The sequence below is a fragment of the Babylonia areolata genome, chromosome 17 (genome assembly GCF_041734735.1).
Source record: "Babylonia areolata isolate BAREFJ2019XMU chromosome 17, ASM4173473v1, whole genome shotgun sequence".
NCBI lineage: Eukaryota > Metazoa > Mollusca > Gastropoda > Neogastropoda > Buccinidae > Babylonia > Babylonia areolata.
Window position 1 is genome coordinate 16505483 of NC_134892.1, and position 18872 is coordinate 16524354.

The 18872-nt window shown below is 37.3% G+C and overlaps 3 protein-coding genes across 6 annotated transcripts in view; 1 reads left to right on the forward strand and 2 right to left on the reverse strand.

The window, feature by feature from the left end:
- LOC143291686 (GA-binding protein alpha chain-like) overlaps window positions 1-273 on the reverse strand; it is a 32461-nt gene extending 32188 nt beyond the window's left edge. For 2 of the 3 annotated variants that reach the window (XM_076601702.1, XM_076601699.1), the window contains exon 1: window positions 136-273. The gene's annotated coding sequence lies outside the window, so the exon portion shown is untranslated. The remainder of the gene's footprint in view (window positions 1-135) is intronic. The other variant, XM_076601700.1, reaches the window with a different exon arrangement.
- On the forward strand, window positions 237-7975 carry LOC143291688 (ATP synthase-coupling factor 6, mitochondrial-like). The gene is made up of 4 exons (XM_076601706.1): window positions 237-373; window positions 2408-2574; window positions 4087-4220; window positions 7698-7975. Exons 2-4 carry the CDS (start codon window positions 2411-2413, stop codon window positions 7808-7810), a joined length of 411 nt encoding a protein of 136 aa, XP_076457821.1. The 5' UTR covers window positions 237-373; window positions 2408-2410; the 3' UTR covers window positions 7811-7975.
- An 800-nt stretch (window positions 7976-8775) lies between these two features.
- On the reverse strand, window positions 8776-18818 carry LOC143291687 (PIH1 domain-containing protein 2-like). Of its 2 annotated transcripts, none has more exons than XM_076601704.1 (5): window positions 18637-18818; window positions 17729-17969; window positions 17224-17344; window positions 12833-13422; window positions 8776-11842 (listed from the first exon to the last, which is right to left on the reverse strand). In XM_076601704.1, the coding sequence occupies exons 2-5, from the start codon at window positions 17951-17953 to the stop codon at window positions 11702-11704; spliced, it is 1077 nt and encodes a 358-aa protein (XP_076457819.1). In that variant the 5' UTR covers window positions 17954-17969; window positions 18637-18818; the 3' UTR covers window positions 8776-11701. The 2 variants fall into 2 exon arrangements, with proteins under 2 accessions (XP_076457819.1, XP_076457820.1); XM_076601705.1 differs by having other exon boundaries at window positions 18673-18812.
- Between the last annotated feature and the right edge of the window lie 54 nt (window positions 18819-18872).

Consider the following 18872-nt stretch of genomic DNA (forward strand, 5'->3'; position numbering starts at 1 on the left):
TTCAACATCCTGTTAGGACCTATCCAGTTTAGGCGGTCACTGTCAGTGCAGCTAACAATGACACCGATTAAAAGCACCACATTGCTTCAAATAATGACCCTTAAAGCTTACTTCAACGAAGAGCATATTACTCACCTCTTGGTGTTCTCTTTTCCAAAATGAGACTGAGAAGAATCTGATGAATTGATGCGACACGATCAACCGGAAACCTAGAACAACGGAAACCGACCAAAGACCAAAAATTTTAAGGGGCTTCGTGTCACGTGATGTCTTTCTTTTCTCGTCATTTTCACATGCAACTTCTCGCTCACGAGATTTCGGCTCGTTTTCATGACCGCAAGGAGAACGTGTCCTCTGCTACAGATACTGATCGGTAAACAGTTGCTTTTTTTATTTCAGTATTATTGGGACAGTTGGGGTAATAAATCAGACAGATGTATTACCCAGATATAGATATATTTTTAATGTATACTTATCAGGAATATTTATCTACATGAGTAACAACTAACATGCCTTGATATCACGGTGTTCTTGACACAGGAGGGGGGGTCAGGATTCCGCATTCAACTCCATTTGTTGTTTATGCTTGTGGTAACTAAGTAATGCTAAGAGACTGCTTTTAGAGAACGAAATGTGAGATGTGCATCATAAATAGGTGACGAAGAAATCAAACGCATTGATGATAACCATGCTGCTGTCGATGAAGTAATCCCCGCGATAATTTCGCTGATAACACTTTCGCAACATGCGCGGAGTTTAGGCCCGGATTTGAAATAACTACATCTAGATCTGCAATTGTGGTGGCAGATGTCATTGGCATTATTGTGCACATATCGATGAATGATTTTGGAACGGAACAGTTAAATTTTATCTTCTGATTCTGTCATACCCTTTGCGACCTGAAGAAAGTTGGATTCCACCCCCACCGCAATCATCCACGACAGTCCCAGCCCCTCATCAAGCCCTAAAGTGATAAAATATGAAGACAGCCAAACGTTTGATGCAGTCAGAACTATGACCGTGGAAATGTTTTGTTCGTTGTAATATTCAGTTTTCTGTGTCAATTTATTGAATCATGAATGATAGATAATGCAGGTTTGCATGTCACTTTTTCATGTTGCAACACCTGCTGTGCCAATATCATGCATTGAATATGGTCATGTGAAACAATGTTGAACCACTTAAGACTTAGCAAAATCACAAAGCCCTATTTATTTATTTGCCACACTTGTTGCTAAGCATTTTGTCTATATATTCAAAAGAAGTATGAACAGGCCCATTGCAGGGGTTTCCAACATTGTTCAAGTCAAGTTAGTTCTTTTCACATTTTTGCTGTCATGTGCAGTTTCAGTTTGTTTATTTTCTGAAAATGTCAGTAACCATAATGATAATTAATGAGGAAGTCAACATTGTGAGCAACTTTGCTGTCTTATTAAAAAAAACTTTTCAGTGGGCTAGTTTCAAATGTCATTGATTTCAACATTAGTTTATCTGCTGCATGTTTGTGTTTGTTACCAATGTTAGTATACCAAACAATTTTGAAAATGATGTTGCTGACACAGTTTTAAAAACTGATGTTGCTGACAGTAATTGATAAGAAAATGTCTGTGTTACAAGAGGCTAACGTACAAGCACACACTTAGCCAAACAATGCTAGGAAATATGCTATCAGTATCACTTCACACATTCTCACTGTCACAGTCTACAACTGTACAAGTCAAAAATAACACACAAAAACTTGTTTTTCTCTAAATTACAAATAAGAATTAGTAAAGAGTTTTTGAAAGTAACAGTTGATAAATAAGCATGCACATGCACTCAGACTCATAGTCACATAATATACTTAAAATCCTGTGTGGAGACGCAGTGACACACAAGAGTAAAATTTATAAATACACATTATGAGGTGTGGACACACTGATGTCTGTGAATATTGTTAGCAGTACAAGATCAGTATCCTACAGTACTGTATGCTATATACACTTATATGAATCCCTCCCAAGTTGATTCCAATCACTCAGAATCAGTTGGTTTTTAAAAATGAATTTTGTTCATGTGTTGTTTTATTTAATTTGAATGACCTTTCTTTTGTCTGATTGATCCTAAGAAATGGTGCACAAAGGAGATCTGTTTAAAAAAAAATTACAACGTAGTTTCTGTGAACTGTGTTATAACAACTTTTTAAAAAGTCTTACATTAACTCCGATTTCAGTCAAACCAGCCAGGTCAAAGTAAGAAGATAGTGAAAAAGGTGAAAATGGATTTTAAAAAGCTTTGGGTTGGCTTAGATCGATCGAACATTCTTTACAATTACAGTCATTGAATATTTTTTATATTTCTGCATGTTTTGTCCAATTTACTCTGCAGTCAATGAGCAATTTAATTTTCAGTGTAATGCATGTTGCAGACAATGTTTCTGCGAGCTGCAAGTCGTGTGGGCCAGGTAAGCAGACAGGTGGTGCTGCTTTCCCAACGTAACATTGGGATCAGTGCTGTAGCTGCCCAGAAGGCTGCCACCGTGTCTGACCCCATCCAGCAGTTGTTTCTCGACAAAATCCGGGAATACAAAACAAAGTGAGGGACATGAAATGAGTGACACAGTGTGAATGTTTCTGTCTTTACTACATGTCCGTACCAAGGAACAAGAGGAACATATGCAGGTATTGGAAAATAGCATGTAATTACGTGCTCTCATTATTTTCAGATTGGTTGGTTGATTTCCATAACATCTTTGCTTGATATATTTGCAGCTCTTGTTCTTGCAAATGTGAGAGCACCCTGACAAAGGTTAAGGTCATATTCTCCTAAGGAGACTTGGTCTTCCACCAGCAATTGACCTTCATAAGCCACAGATGTATATAAGTACAAGTGAAGGATTCAAACCACGTTTCTGATCTAAATGATTATCACTGTATCACTGGCTCACTGCTTTAGTTATAAGAAAGCAGATACACTTGGCATAGTTGATATTTTATGAATTTGCATTATATGATGTGATGTCAAACTTTTATAAGCTGGTTAAATCCAGTGTGTAGGGTTGTGTGCTTTTTCCTCTGTATATCATTAATGTTTGCATGCATATGCGTGAGGAAATATGGGTCAGCTGTGAGTGTTTGCTTGCAAGTCATGCAAGTGTATGTGTATTTTTTTTTTTTTTATTAAATGGATTTAGTTTTAGTCTAAGCAATATTTACTTGTATAATTTTATTTTTGATGTCAAATGTCATATAGTGCTGTACCATGTCAAACTGATTCAAACCAGGCCTATCAGTTTGCTCCTCTTGGTCAAAATTTTGTGGTAACTCACTCACTCAGTGATAAGACGTCTCACTATAGTCTGCCATCTGCTAGACAATCAAACACCATTTCTGGCTGGAGCTAATAACTCTTAATCCACAATGGCCACCATTCCTGAGATAAGTATATTATCTTGTTGCTCTGACTTTGCCAACTTCTTATGCATTAGAAATGTTATTTTCTTGCATTTTTTATTTTATGTGGCATTCTGGGATGTTTTCAACTCAGAATTCAGATTGTTTACATTGTTTGCACCAGTTCTTGATGTAATATTTGATGCTTTGTGTCGTCCAATATGTCTCACTCTTCTTTCTTCCTTTCCATTTCTTATGGCCTTATTGACTTGTCCCAGTCGCTATCCATCACACACCTCCCTGCAATTGCCAGACCCATAGGGTTGAGATAGTGCTCTCTTGGGAAACTATCTCAGATCCTGGAGCCCACAGGTTTTCCTGTTTGCAATCAGGATGGTGCATCTTTGCAGATTTACTTGAAAAAATTATTGTTTGATGGATTTTGAAATGTACTTTTTCAGCTGTATATACTCATTCAAATTTTTTATTTATATATATATGTGTGTATGCATAGGATGTTTTTCATTGACAGAGAGGAGTGTTTTATGTTTGATCATTAATGTCTTGTTTACATTAATCTGCAACATGTTTGGCATATTAAGCAGTATTAATGCTGGATATCATGCCATACAAAATCTTTTTTGGTTGGAGCTTGTATTTCACAACCTGAAAACTAGTGAAACTGACTACACTCCGAACACCTGGGATGTTGCAGATCTGCGGGGGGTAAACTGGTGGAGGCCACACCTGATGTGGAGGCAGCCTTGATGGGTGAACTGGAAAAACTGGACCGTGTCTACAATGCCAAGGGCAAGGACATGACCCAGTTCCCCTCGTTCAGTTTCACAGGTGAGCTAGATACAGGCTGATATTCTGTGCTCACTGCTGATGGTTGACAAGAACATGAGCCATTGGATGGCCAGACTATATTCAGTATGAGCTGAATGGGTTAATATATCTCTGGTAGGATTGCTGCATTCTGGGAATAGCAACACAACATGGCAAGAAATAAAGTGGTATTAACTAATTAAGTTGTTATATATCATAGCAAGGATAACACGTTGACTGTAATTATGAAGCCTTTTTTTTCCATGTTGCCTTTTGGATGTTCAAGGCAGCATAGACTCAATAAGTGTTGCAGTCAGAGTCCATTTTTTCTCTGTTGCTCTTTTTTACACAATAATTTTTATTTTATTTAATTTTGGTGTCATATTGATATACTGTACTTTGTCAAACTTTTTTTTTTTTTAATTTTTAAACATCACTTTGAGCATCACACAAAACACATGATTCAGTTATGCATTTCATGCAAGTTTCAAGGGAAGAATTTGAACTTGGGAGACTGGGTTGTTATGTTAACAAGGGAACAAAATTGAGACTGATCATAACAATATCAGTGTTTAAACCAAAGGTCAGATGCTTTAGATGGGGTCATCTGTTTAGAGCATTGATGAAGGAGGTGCGGTAAAAAAAAATTTTAAATGATTTTGGACAGGATTTTCACTCTCCAGGAAGGTTTTTCGCTAAGTTTATTGATAGTGTGGAAGTTGTTGATGTATTAATGAAGGAATTTTAAATAATAAAGCATCTTCTTGACATCAGGTGTGCAGTATTTCTCTGGTTAGAAACATTGATCAAAAATTGAAGTTCATTTGTGTATACAGTGAACATAAATATATGCTTTGTGTGTTCTATGCGCCATGAAAAAGTGTGTAACTGTAAGTAATGTTTCTGGTGTATGGCATTGAAATGTGGAATGAAACATTGTTGGGGAAAAAAGGTGAGGTGGGGTGGCCTTGGCAAATTCGGTTCATGCAGTATGTAAATGATTTAAATAACCCAAATAACCCTGTGTGTGTGTGTGTGTGTGTGTGTGTTGAAGACAAAGGCAGGACAGTGCAATTAACACACAGTTTCTTAGAGATCAGTTGTTCATACACATGTGTGCATAGCAGAGCAAAATTCGTACTCTGGGTCAGTTTCTTTCAGATGCTTGGTTATTGGTAACAGTTGTCTCTGTTATATATTCACTACTCTGTTTTAAAAGTGGTGTCAGTGACTTTGGTGTTGTGTTAGAAAATATTTAACAGTGACTCTGGAGGTTATCATTGGATAGTTGATATTCTAATGATTCAGAACCAAGGTTTTTCACCATTGACTGATCGAGACTACTGTTGAGTATTTAAAAGCATTAAAAAAATAATAATAATAAAATAAATTAAAATAAAATAACAAAAAATCAAGCACATTCAGAGGGGAAAAAATGAACTCAATCACCAGATATTATTTATTCATATTGGCACAGTGAAATCTGAAATATTAATTTTAGGATGAACTGAAAAAGAATTGAGCTGGTGGACATATATATATATGTGTATATATATATGTATATAGAAAATAAGATAGGCTTGACATGGACGTAACTGGCAGAAATGTAAGAAGAAAAAAGACATCAAGGTGAAGAAGACAAACCAAACAATAACAAATGTCCGGCACATAAAGAACAGTTTTGAACAAATGGATATATATATATATATATATAATACACACACACACACACACACACACACACACACACACACACACACACACATTGCTGTGTGCACATGTCAAATGAACGGTATAAGAGCAAGCCCGGCGCTTCCTTTTTTGGGGAAGTGTCTGGGTTTGTTCTAATGAACCTTTTATTTACATGTGTGCTAGCTGAATTGGTAGCATAAGCAGCATTGGCTTGTATGTACCTTGTGTGTGGCGAGTTACCACGCTTTACTATTTGTTAATCACTTGATCTCCTGGCCTCATTGTTTATTAATTTCAAGTTGAAAAACCACCAAGGCAACCATGTGTTTGTTCTGTATTGTCCGTGTGTTCTGTGTGGCTTGTTCAGGAGGCTATGCCAGTCTTGAATAAAAGCTAATTTGTGTTTGCACATCTCTTCTGTCATTGCTGCTGTGTGCACATGTCAAATTAACAGTATAAGAGCAAGCCCGGTGCTTCCTTTTTGAGGGAGTGTCTGGGTTTGTTCCAGTGTTCCTTTTATTTACCTGTGCTAGCTGAATTGGTAGCATTGGCTTGAGGTTATGTACCTTGTGTGTGGAGAGAGTTACCACTCTTTACTATTTGTTTATATATGTGTGTGTATGTGTGTGTTTACCTGCACATATATATATGTGTGTGTGTGTGTATTATACTATTTATATTTATATTATATATATATAGAGAGAGAGAGATTTCCGTACAATTTGGACTATTGAGTGCATCATTATAAACTCCGCATCCACTGAATTTTTTTTTTAACCTGAAATTTAAACTCACACAATCCGCGAATGTTGCACAATAAACCATGTGCAAAAATCTTCTGAAAATTAATCACTAAAAGTGAGAAACTCTACAGCCATAGAAACTTATCAGATGTGTGCAAAGCACAACTTCATTTTCAAATTCAGTGACGAAGCAACACAAAAAGATAAAAATACAGCTACATCAAAGATACCCTCAAACACACAAACAATTACTGGTAGTCACATTTATTCATTTATTGTTGTTGTCATTTCCACTGAAGCCACTGAAATTTTCATTTTCAGTGTTGGAATTGAACAACAGAAACACAGCTTCTTCTGCCATGGCATGGCTGACCCCAGCCTCATTTTCACTGTTGGATGAATCCTAGTCTTGCTGGCTGGAGCTGGTGGCTTCTCTGTCATCTGCTGCATTCAAGAGTCCAGCTTTGCAAAGCCATTGATGATTGTAGATTGTTTTACACTTTCTCATGCTGTCAAAATCATTGACAGACTTCTGCATGGATTCATTTACTCTAAGTTATAGGCAGCAGCTCGGTTTCCCTTTTCAATAGCCAGATCAGTCGCCTTCTGTTTGAATGTTGCATCTTAAGCATTGCATCGTGTTTTCAGCAAGAAGGAAGTTGTCTGAACAAGGGCGATCAGCTGAATGTTTCGTGTGTGTAAAGGCCATGTGTAAATTTAGAAGAAAAAAACGTAAACAGTTATCAAAAGCACACTTTTACAGTGGGTTTTGAATTCATGAAGAGTCAAAACCAGTTTTGAAACATAATGTGAAACTAAAATTAGACTGGAGACTGATGGCAACAACTTAATTTGACCTGAACACATTAGAAAACCCGCAACATCGGGAAAATTCCATAAACAAGCACACCATTATTTTAGCCACAGGGGTTGAAGTTTGGGGGAAAAGTTGTGGAAAATAGTCCGAATTTTACAGTACTTTTTTGTGCTTTTCACTGCTTTCAGACATACATTGTTTAGTTTACATTACACATTACACTGTATTGTTTTGATTTGTTGACAGATCCACAGCTGGAGAGTGTAGGTCTTGGGGAAACTAAGGACCTGGAGCCGGTGGAAGCCGTGGAAGAGGTGGAAGAGGATGAGGAAGATAACAAGCCATACTTCATTGCCTAGATTACCTGTTGAATCTGACAAACACAGATGTTTCGTGTGTTGTTGCTATTGTCATTGTTCGAGTGTGTAGCATGTCTGGGAGAATGAAGGACTTTTTTTTCTCTTTTTTTGTTGTAATATTTGGCATGCCTGAACAGTGATAGGAATAAAAATTCAGGAACATTATTTTAGTTGTGTGTGTGTGTGTGTGTTCTGTGCAGTATAAAGCACAATAGAAATGCAAATAAACATTTTTTTGTTATAAGGAACACACACAACACATTAGTTGCTATTACAATAAAGTGGTTAACCCCTAGGCTGCCTATATGACGAGATAACTCATCACTGCAAGCATGTACACTTTGCTGCCACAGTGTTGAGAAAACTCATCATCAAAATCTTCGGACTTTTCCCTGGTTTGCATTCAGTTCGTTGACAAAAATACTGGTCACTTTAGCTTGGGGAATCTTTCTAGATTCTATTCATAGCTAGAAACACCATCTACTTCATGAGGCAGTCCTTTTTATCTGAATGTTTTGGTTGGGTTATTGTCACAGTGTTTGCCTGGCTCCTTTCCTCACTCGCTCAATGAGATGTCAGACTGACGCCGTGCTCAAGACATGTGATCGTGGCGAACTAAATAAACCAAGATTGCTTTCTTTAGCTGATGCTCAGGAAGAATTGAAGCGTAACTTCAAAGAAGACAGTGATGAACATTTTTATTGGACGATTTGATAGAAAATAAAGGGAGCAATCAAGAGATACAATTATCAGTGAGTGATGCCGGCTATACAGCTGTAACAGACGACAGAAAGTGACTGAATTATTAGCAGGACACATTGTGTGTGATTTTCTTGGCACTCAATCAACGCAGTCTGATGAGAACTGGATAAAATGACCGTGTGAGGGGGGTGGAGACTGAGGGGGGGTGGCCTCACATCCATATTATCACTTGGAAAAGCCACAATGCATTGTGTATCTATCTCTTTAAAAAAAAAAAAAAAATTATTGTGGTGGTTTGAGTATGGTTTTGTGTGTGCAGATATCCATTTGTCCAGAAAATACGTTATTTTAGTGCATATTACCTGACTAATCTTTCGAATGAACAAGCTGAAAATGTGACAAAAAACAAAACGCTGATTTCCAAACAACAGCATGTCACTAGAAATATATAAAATGGGAAAACATGTGTTTTGTATTCTTTATTCATTTACCTTTCAGAAAATATATACTTTTCTGGGTCTTTCTCCAATAACAAAGAGCACATAATTTTTTGAAAATTTATACCCGCGTTTTGTGTAGAAAAACCCTGGCAAAAAGATTTCACTTAAATCTTATTTTCCTGGCAGCAAAAGGGTTAATATATAGTTATAATGATGATAAGAAGAACTATACTTTTTTGGTGTTTTTGTTGTTGTTGTTTCCATATTGTTATTTTGTTGTATTTCAATTACATTGTCTCATAGAAAATAAGATAGGCTTGACATGGACAAACGGGTAGACATGTAAGAAGAAAAAAGACAAAAGGTGAAGAAGACAAACCAAACCTTGACATGGACGAACAGGTAGACATGTAAAAAGAAAAAAGACAAAAGTTGAAGAAGACAAACCAAACAATAACAGATGCGCGGCACATTAAGAACAGTTTTGAACAAATGGAGAAAAAGTTACAAATCAACGGCCTATTTTGAATTAGGCTTGCAAAAGAGCCTTAACTATTGATATGAAACATCTAAAACTTGCATTTTTGTCTTTTAAAAAATGTGAAAGATATGGTGCAAAATTGTATTGGAAATAATTCTTTGTTGTGCTTGTATAATTTTCTTGAATGTCTGCAGCTGTTTTGATTCAGGGCTGAGGTTTTTGATTCCAGTTATAGCCAATCCAATACAGATTAAAAAAAAAAAAGAAAAAGTTTTTATGCTGGATTTAGAAGGATCCAGTGATTGTTTCTGTCCAATAAGAAATGGCAGAACATTGCGACGATCACAGACATGCAGTTCATGAAAATTCAAATCTATGTCTACAAAACTTATTATACATCTTTATTATACATTAACTCATTATGGAAACTCAAATTCAAACATACCACAAACATGTACAGTGAATATTCAGCATAAAAGAATCCATGAAGACTGACATTTATACCCACCCCTCTCTACTAATTTTACTTTTGTGAAAACAAAAGATACAGTGTTTAAAATTTAAAAAGCATTAATTTAAATTAGAATGTGCAGTTCATCAGTCAATTCAGAGCTAAAAGCACATGATTGCATATTATTACTGACATTGATTACAGCACAGCCAACTGCACAGGGTCACATCTGGGCTGCCTAAAGAATATGACCTGACACTGGCATTCATGTGCACTTGCACACGCAGAGGTAAACATGCCATTATATTGGTCAACCAACAGAAAGGTGTGCTGAACTTTCTAAACCCTGAAAAAACAACGCAAAAACAACTCCAAAGAGACCTGTAGGTTTAAAAACATGTTTTTAGAGTACTGTGTATGTTCTGTTGATCTATCTGCTGGACCCCAGAAATGCTTAGCAAATATTCTGGGACGTTAATGTATAACGTAGTGTCAAAATGTGTACATAATACAATTGGCATTGAATACATTTTCTCAACAATATTTAAAAATTCCTTGTGTGTTGTGGGCAGTTGAAAACCCATTTGCATGACAAGAAAAGCACAGTTTTGTTAGCTTCATATGGAAGACACATTTCTATCAAGAAAACATATTACTGAATTGACTTCATTTAAATATTTATTTTACTAATGTGTGAACATTCCTGCTTTTTCAGTGCTTTATTTTCACACTCACACACAAGAAAAAAAAAATCTGTCACCTCATGCCAGTGAATGGGCTTGATAAGTTAAGAATGGATGACACCTTCAGTTCACTGCTGCCATACTGGCAATAGCTCAAGAAGCCTTTTGTGGTATACATGATGTAGGGCTGTCTTCAGTGAAGAAGGTGAGGAGAAGGTTACGGAATGATGCTAGAGCATTCAGAAAGAAGGCAAAGTCTTCACTCAGGCCTTTGCCAAACCCCAAACATATGTGTGATTCTAACAGACTTTCACACACTTTGAAGAATCTTTGTTTTCATGCTCTTGTGACTGCCACCCACACACTACATCAAATCAAATCAAATCATCATGTTCATCCCTGCTGTATCTATTGCCCAACTGACAGTCCGACAGCACCCAAGCATTGTTAGAAGTTGAATCAAAATATGAAACGGAACAAGTAGAAAAAAAGAAGAAAGAAACCAAGCCTTGTTACCTTGTAAACATTAAAGTTGGTTATAAAACACATTTCATTATAAACTAAAAAACACTATTTGGCAGAACTTCACAAAATAGGATCATCATGGAGTTAGCTGTAAAATGCTTGTGTCTGGTATCAGATCCAAGCAGTCATTCAATTGATGGTTAATATTGAGATGCTTGTCACAAGGCACAAATGACAGAGCTTCAACTGTCAGGAAAGTGTGATTTGCTCATTGCAGCCTGCAGAGGACAATCTCCTCTTTCCAATTTCGCAAGACAGAAGGATTGAATTCCTTGGAATAGTTTGTTGTCAGTTTGGAAATTTTTATTTTATTTTATACATCATAAGAAATGATAAATAAGATGATGATCCCTCTGATACACATAAGCCATGCAAACTGCGTACACATAAATACATAAGACATTCATCACACTCAAGTGAATGACATCTTTAAAATATCAAAAGCAGACACCACAGTAAAGTTTTAAATGATTGAAATCATAATTTTGTAAATTAAGCACAAAATTGATAACCTAAACAAATAACCAGCCAGTAGTGTTTATAAAAAATAGTTTTGATGGTTGAACACTGCACAAGCATCCTTCACTGACACAGGTGGTTGGAACTTGATCAAGAGTTGAGCAGAGGCATGTGAAGTGTCAATGTTGACTGCTTTTTGCTGAATTTGGCCCTGGCTTTACTGTCGTTGATCTGTGAGGGGAGTTGCACTGTCAGCTCATACTGCCCCTCAACATACAGTTTGACATCATCCTGCAACACAGCAATGAATCCATTATGTTTGTTGACGTCATAGATTTACAAAATCTGGTAAAGAGTGCATGAATTTTTAAAAAGCATCGTTAGTGCAGTTTTCATTTTCTGACCTGTATCAATGTATATATATAATGTGTGTGTGTGTGTAAAGGCTTGCTTGAAAAAAGAAGAGAATGGACTGGGAAGGCAGAAAAATGAGACAACGGTGAAGAAAGAAAAAAAAAAGAGGCAGAAACGAAGAGAGTGATAGAAAAGAGGAAATTTCAAGCACAGAATTTCCAGAAGGTGGGGATGCTGTTTATACTGAAAGGCCCTGCTATCCCCACAGGGGGGTGGGTTGTAAGTGTGTGTGTGTGTGTGTGTTGCAAATGGAATGTTCACTGCCAAATACAAGCAAAAACACCAAATATCTACCATAAAATAAGAATAAGAAAACACCAAAGATATTGATGTCAAATTTTCCTGCAGGTGCAGTTAGATACAGTGTTGCTCCAGTTATGATTCATTTCTGTTTGGTATCAAAGTGTGAATATCTGCTTTATGTTTGTTTTAATCAGTGAATTGATATAATATTTTGCCAGTGTTGTAACTATAATTATTCCCACTTTGCACAGTACACTCAAATATACAGACCAGAAACTGAAACATACACATACGCACATTCACACACAGAGAGACACTCATTCACTATATACAAACATGCACTCTTACTCAGCACATACACTTAGTTTACCACTCAAAAAAAAGCACATACAGCATTTACATTAAAAAAATAAAGCTGTTCACTAAAGCACACAAGCAAGTACATGCACGCAAATGCACATTCACAAACACAATGTCACTCTCCCATCCCTTCCCTCATCCATCGCCCACTTCCTATCAACATGCACACACACATGCAATCCTGCTCCTGTTTTTTTTTTCCTGTGACAAGGAAAACAACAACACTAATACAATTCATAGCAGTGCACAGACAGAACACCATACCTCAGAAATATCCAGTTCACACTGAGATACTGATGTCACACCTGGCAGGTCTACTTTCAGCTCCAAACCATCTCCCGAGGAAGATTTCTCTAATATGTACCCAGGATTCCTGAGAGTCGTCTCCTCACTGTTCAATTCCTGGATGAGTTGTTTCTTCTTTGTTGGTTTCAGTTCGCTCTTTGTCTCAGGCAATATGATTGGGGTATCATCCAAAGTTTTTTGAGAGGAACCATTGGATTGGCTGGTTCCAGCACCAGAGGTGGAAATGTTGGCCAACCTGGACAGCATGGATTCTGGCAAGTCGATGTCTGGAGCAGGGTCCTGCTCTGCAGTTTGCCCCTCTTTGTCCTTTTTCAGGGCTTTCTTCAAAGAGTCTGTGAAAAACTGTTGTGCTTTTTCCAAGTCTCCTTTGAACTGTACATTACGGGGAAGCAGAATAAAATTCCGATCAACAGGTCTTCCACAAAAGTGCTGAACGTAGTCCAGAGTCAGGTTTATGAAGTCTTTCCTTTGTTCTGCATCTTTGGCTTCTATCCCATACTCAGCTAACACCTCTGGGTTTGTGGCAATGGCAATTGTTGAAATAGTTTCTGTTTAAAAAAACAACAACAGTTTTGTTTACATCAATATGAGTCACCTGTTAAAAAATGAACAAACAAGCAGTCTTACATTGATATCAGTCACATGCACACACACACATGCACACACGCATGCACACTCACACACACACACACATGAATAAATTATCAAATGCATGTACAAAATCAAAAATACACACTAAGTGATGAATGCATAATAAACTATTTAAAAAAGGAAAGGACAACGAATGCTTTCAGGTCACTTCAAACAACAAATTCTGTGAGGTAATGTAAGGTAATAGGTCACTTCAAACAACTAACACTGTTAAGGTAATAGGTCACTTCAAACAACAAACACTTAAGTAGTAGGTCACTTCAAGCAACAAACACTTAAATAATAGGTCACTTCAAACAACAAACACTGTAAGGTAATAAGTCATTTCAAACAACAAACACTTAAGTAACAGGTCACTTCAAACAACAAACACTTATGTAACAGGTCACTTCAAGCAACAAACACTTAAGTAATAGGTCACTTCAAACAACAAACACTTAAGTAATAGGTCACTTCAAACAACAAACACTGTAAGGTAATAGGTCACTTCAAACAACAAACGCTGTAAGGTAATAGGTCACTTCAAACAACAAACACTGTAATGTAATAGGTCACTTCAAACAACAAACACTGTAATGTAATAGGTCACTTCAAACAACAAACGCTGTAAGGTAATAGGTTGCTTCAAACAAACACTGTAAGGTAATAGGTCACTTCAAACAACAAACACTGTAATGTAATAGGTCACTTCAAACAACAAACACTGTAATGTAATAGGTCACTTCAAACAACAAACGCTGTAAGGTAATAGGTCACTTCAAACAACAAACACTGTAAGGTAATAGGTTGCTTCAAACAAACACTGTAAGGTAATAGGTCACTTAAAACAACAAACACTGTAAGGTAATAATAATAATGATAATTATAATATACATTTATATAGCATCGTTTCTCTCTTAGAGCTCGGGATGCTTTACATGACAGAAAAATATTACAAATTACAAATCATTCATGACCACTCTTTCTCAAAACCCCTCCCCCTTCACGCCAACACACTCTCCCTTTCCCACTATTCATGCATCCAAAGTGAGCTGACATGGGTTGTGTTGGAGAACAAGGAAGCTGAGAGTGCATATAGACAGGGTTTTAAAAAGATGAGTCTTTAGTGATGAGCGAAAAGTAGAGATAGAATCAGATGCACAGATATGATGAAGAAGGTTATTCCAGATGTGAGGAGCAGCAAAGAAGAAAAAAACGGTCACCAAAGGTTCTTGTATTGACTCAAGGAAGTTTCAAAAGATAACAGAGGAAGAGCGGAGATTTCTTGAGGAAGTGTAAACACTGATAAGGTCAGAAAGATATGTTGGTCCTGTAGAGTGGAAAGCAGAATAGCAGAGACACGCAACTTTGTATTTCATTCTCGCTTTGATGGGGAGCCAATGCAGAGTGCGGAGGTGGGGAAAACTGTGATCAGTACGTGGGATTCTGAGAGTCAGACAGGCAGCATTGTTTGGAAGTTTTTGAATCCGCTGAAGATTATATAGACAGCCTATGAGAAGAGAATTACAATAGTCGATTCATGACAGCACAAAAGCAGAAATAAGAGTTTTAGTAGCTTCAACAGGAAGGTACTGATGGATAGAGTTAATGTGACAAAGTTCACAATTGACTATGCTTATCAGATTTACTACCTGAGCATTCATGCTGAGGTTTGAGTCAAGATGGACTCCAAGGTTCCTTGCTAATTTAGAAAACTGAACTATGGTATCACCAACCACAACAGAGACAGGAAAAGAAGTACATGTGGACATTCTTGCAGCGGAAATAATCATAGCAAGGTAACAGGTCACTTCAAACATCAAACACTGTACGGTTATAGGTCAGTACAAACAACAAATTAATGCTGTAAGGGCTTTATATATATATATATATATATATATTTTTTTTTTATAGCAAGCTGTGAATTATAATCCAGTTCTTTTCTATCTCAGTGACCAGCCTCAAAATCACTATACATGGATAATATCAATCAGTCCTTCCAGCTTCCTTTCAAATCTCTTTTATCCTTCTCTACGAAAGTTACAGGACCTAAAAGATGTGGTGTAGCACATATGGATTTGTCCAAACGCAGTGACACCTACTTCAGCATCTGAACTGAATTGAAATCTCCCATCCAGCCCCTCATTTGAGGTACATGTGGACATTCTTGCAGCGGAAATAATCATAGCTTCAGTTTTGTCATCATTTAATTTAGTTTGTTGAATGTCATCCAGGATCTAACATCAATGCAATCCTGCATTGACAGAATCAGACTGTACTTGATTAGGTTCTCAAGACTTTTGTAGCTGAGTATCATCAGCAAAAGAGTGGTGATAAAGAACAGAATGGCCATAAATGACATCAGAAAGAGGAGAAGTGTACAGAACTAACAGAACAGAGCCCAGGACAGAGCCATGTGGCACACCTAAGGAGATCTGGGTTGGATTAGACTACTTCAAAGTTGCTAACAGAGACAATCTGGAAGCAGTTGGATAGGCATGAAGAAAACCAATTCAGAACTGTTGCGTGAATCCCAGAAACATGTTCAAGTCTGGAAAGGAGTATACTGTGGTCTGTTGTGTCAAATGCAGCCGACAGTTCACTTCGATAGGTCACTTTAAACAACAAATACTTAAGTAATAGGTCACTGCAAATAACAAACACTACAAGGTAATAGGTCACTTCAAACAACAAACACTGTATGGTACTAGGTCACTTCAACCAACAAACACTGTATGATACTAGGTCACTGCAAACAACAAACACTGTAAAGTAACAGGTCACTTCAAACAACAAACACTGTAAAGTAACAGGTCACTTCAAACAACAAACACTGTAAAGTAACAGGTCACTTCAAACAACAAACACTGTATGGTACTAGGTCACTGAAAATAACAAACACTGAAAGGTAACAGGTCACTTCAAACATCAAACACTGTACGGTTATAGGTCAGTACAAACAACAAATTAATGCTGTAAGGGCTTTTTATATATATATATATATATATTTTTTTTTTATAGCAAGCTGTGAATTATAATCCAGTTCTTTTCTATCTCAGTGACCAGCCTCAAAATCACTATACATGGATAATATCAATCAGTCCTTCCAGCTTCCTTTCAAATCTCTTTTATCCTTCTCTACGAAAGTTACAGGACCTAAAAGATGTGGTGTAGCACATATGGATTTGTCCAAACGCAGTGACACCTACTTCAGCATCTGAACTGAATTGAAATCTCCCATCCAGCCCCTCATTTGAACAGGTAGTTCATTCTGCAGCAACACAGAAGCATTGATTATGAAAGAAAAATTGAGAAAGATTTTGTATCTAAACACTCCTGCTCTCTTGTCATCCCAGTGAGGAATATTTGTTGTGAAACTAATCATCTGCAAAAATGCTGCACTTGGAGATGACTTGATAAAGTTAATTATTCCTTCATAAAATGATTAGCTATCACTTCAGAAGTCTGTATATGGTTCTTTGGGGGGAAATGGAAACATCTTTAGGTGTGTTAATCTTTCAGTTTACTGCAGTCATACACACAGCAGTTGTTCGGTATTTGCAACCGAACAGTGAACACTGCTTCTTAGGAAACTACTGATACCACAGATCATTGGTGTGTGTGTGTGTGTGTGTGTGTGTGTGTGTGTGTGTGTGTGTGTGTGTGTGTGTGCATTCATGAGTGTGTTCATACATACATATGTATGTGTGCTAACATACCACCCATTTTCTTGTCCACAGTGTTGTCTAGTGGGGCAGCAAAAAGAGGAATGTTGTCCTCAGCTGATTTTGGCTTGGGAACACGTTGCCATGACATAATGTTCACATAGAGGGCAGTTCCCTGCAGAAAAAAATAGGAAATGTGTTGTGATTCTACACACACATGGTACTGGTATTGTTACATGTCTGATATCACTCAAAGTGAAAAGACTTTAAATCAAAGAAAAGAAAAGAACACACACACACACACACACACACACACACACACACACATACACACACGCACACACACACACACACACACATAGAGGGAGGAAAGTATGGCTTTTTAAAAAAATGTACTAATTTGAAATGTAATCTGTTTATATCATATCTAATCACAACTTTTTTTTTTCAAAAGCTCATTTTATAATGTTTCATTTATAAACCAAAAGCATCTGTTTTAATAAGATACATGAATCAAGATATCACATGATAAACTCATCTACATTAGCCATGCATTTACCAGGAACTGGGTTCTAACACACAAGTGAGGTTGTGGTGGAGCCTTCAGCTGCTTATATTCATTGGTCTGTTTCTCAATGAAGCGTGAGTAGGCCTGTGGGTCCTGTTCTGCCATGTCATCCAGCATGGACCAGATGTGTTGCGCCTGCTTCAGCAGCTTGTCTCCCCCTGGGCCCTCTGCTTCCCCACCCATCCCCATGCTCTTCAGCGCTTTAAGAGCATCCATGGTGCACAGAAACTATCTGAAAACAAAACATGGTTTATTTATAGTGTAGAATAATAATGTAATTATCTTCCTCCTTACTGCAGTTACATTACTGTCTTCTGAAAGCAACAAAGCATGTTGACAACAACAACAACAACAACAACAAAAAACCATAATAAAAACAACAACAAAAAACAACAACAACAACAAAAAACAACAACAAAAAAACTGCTGCACAGCGATGGAGTGGCAAGGACAACTTGTTTGGCTGGCACTGTGTTCAGTTCCTCATTTGGTGGATTTTTTAGTTCACATTTTCCTAATGTGATGCATCTGTGTTACGTCCTGTATGTGCTCAACTTTACATCATACAAGTTTTACAGCCTTGTCGTGTGTCAACTTTGTCACTGCTTGACCTGTCGGCAGCGTTTGACACCGTGGACCATGGCATCCTTATTATACGGTTGCAAACCACTTTTTGCTGATCTGGAACGGTCCTGGATTGGTTCATATCATGCTAAAGTTCTTGTTGACCAGTCACGAATCCACTCCATCTGTGTTAAGTATGGGGTGCCACAAAGGATTTAGTCTTCGGTCCATATTTTATGCGTGATCTAACCAATGTTATACATAGTTTAAGAAAAAAAATCTTCATCTATTGGATTGAATGTGTTTGGAAAACACGAAAATACAAATCGTCGTACTTGTGCTGGTCGTGTGAGAAAGTAGAAGTTGCTCACTGTTCGGGCTTGTTCTTGCCCCATAGACGTGTGGTCAGCGAACGGCGTCCTTGGTTATGTGTAAACGTCATCAAACAGGAAGTGCTCTTTTCTGGAAAGTGTACTCATATTTTCGTGATGAAATCAAAAACTGTATACAAGGTTCTGGATCTGGATCTGGATTTGTACGTCCGGAAAAAACAGGAAGAGCGCAGCATTAA

Excerpts from the sequence above, each read along its gene's own strand:
- LOC143291688 (XM_076601706.1), top strand. The coding sequence starts at position 2,411 with ATGTTTCTGCGAGCTGCAAGTCGTGTGGGCCAGGTAAGCAGACAGGTG. Across the intron at positions 2,575-4,086 it reads ATCCGGGAATACAAAACAAA|ATCTGCGGGGGGTAAACTGG; the intron begins GTGAGGGACATG and ends GGGATGTTGCAG. Across the intron at positions 4,221-7,697 it reads CCCCTCGTTCAGTTTCACAG|ATCCACAGCTGGAGAGTGTA; the intron begins GTGAGCTAGATA and ends ATTTGTTGACAG.
- LOC143291687 (XM_076601704.1), bottom strand. The coding sequence starts at position 17,953 with ATGGATGCTCTTAAAGCGCTGAAGAGCATGGGGATGGGTGGGGAAGCA. Across the intron at positions 17,345-17,728 it reads GTGTTAGAACCCAGTTCCTG|GGAACTGCCCTCTATGTGAA; the intron begins GTAAATGCATGG and ends TTTTTTCTGCAG. Across the intron at positions 11,843-12,832 it reads GTGAACTGGATATTTCTGAG|GATGATGTCAAACTGTATGT; the intron begins GTATGGTGTTCT and ends GCTGTGTTGCAG.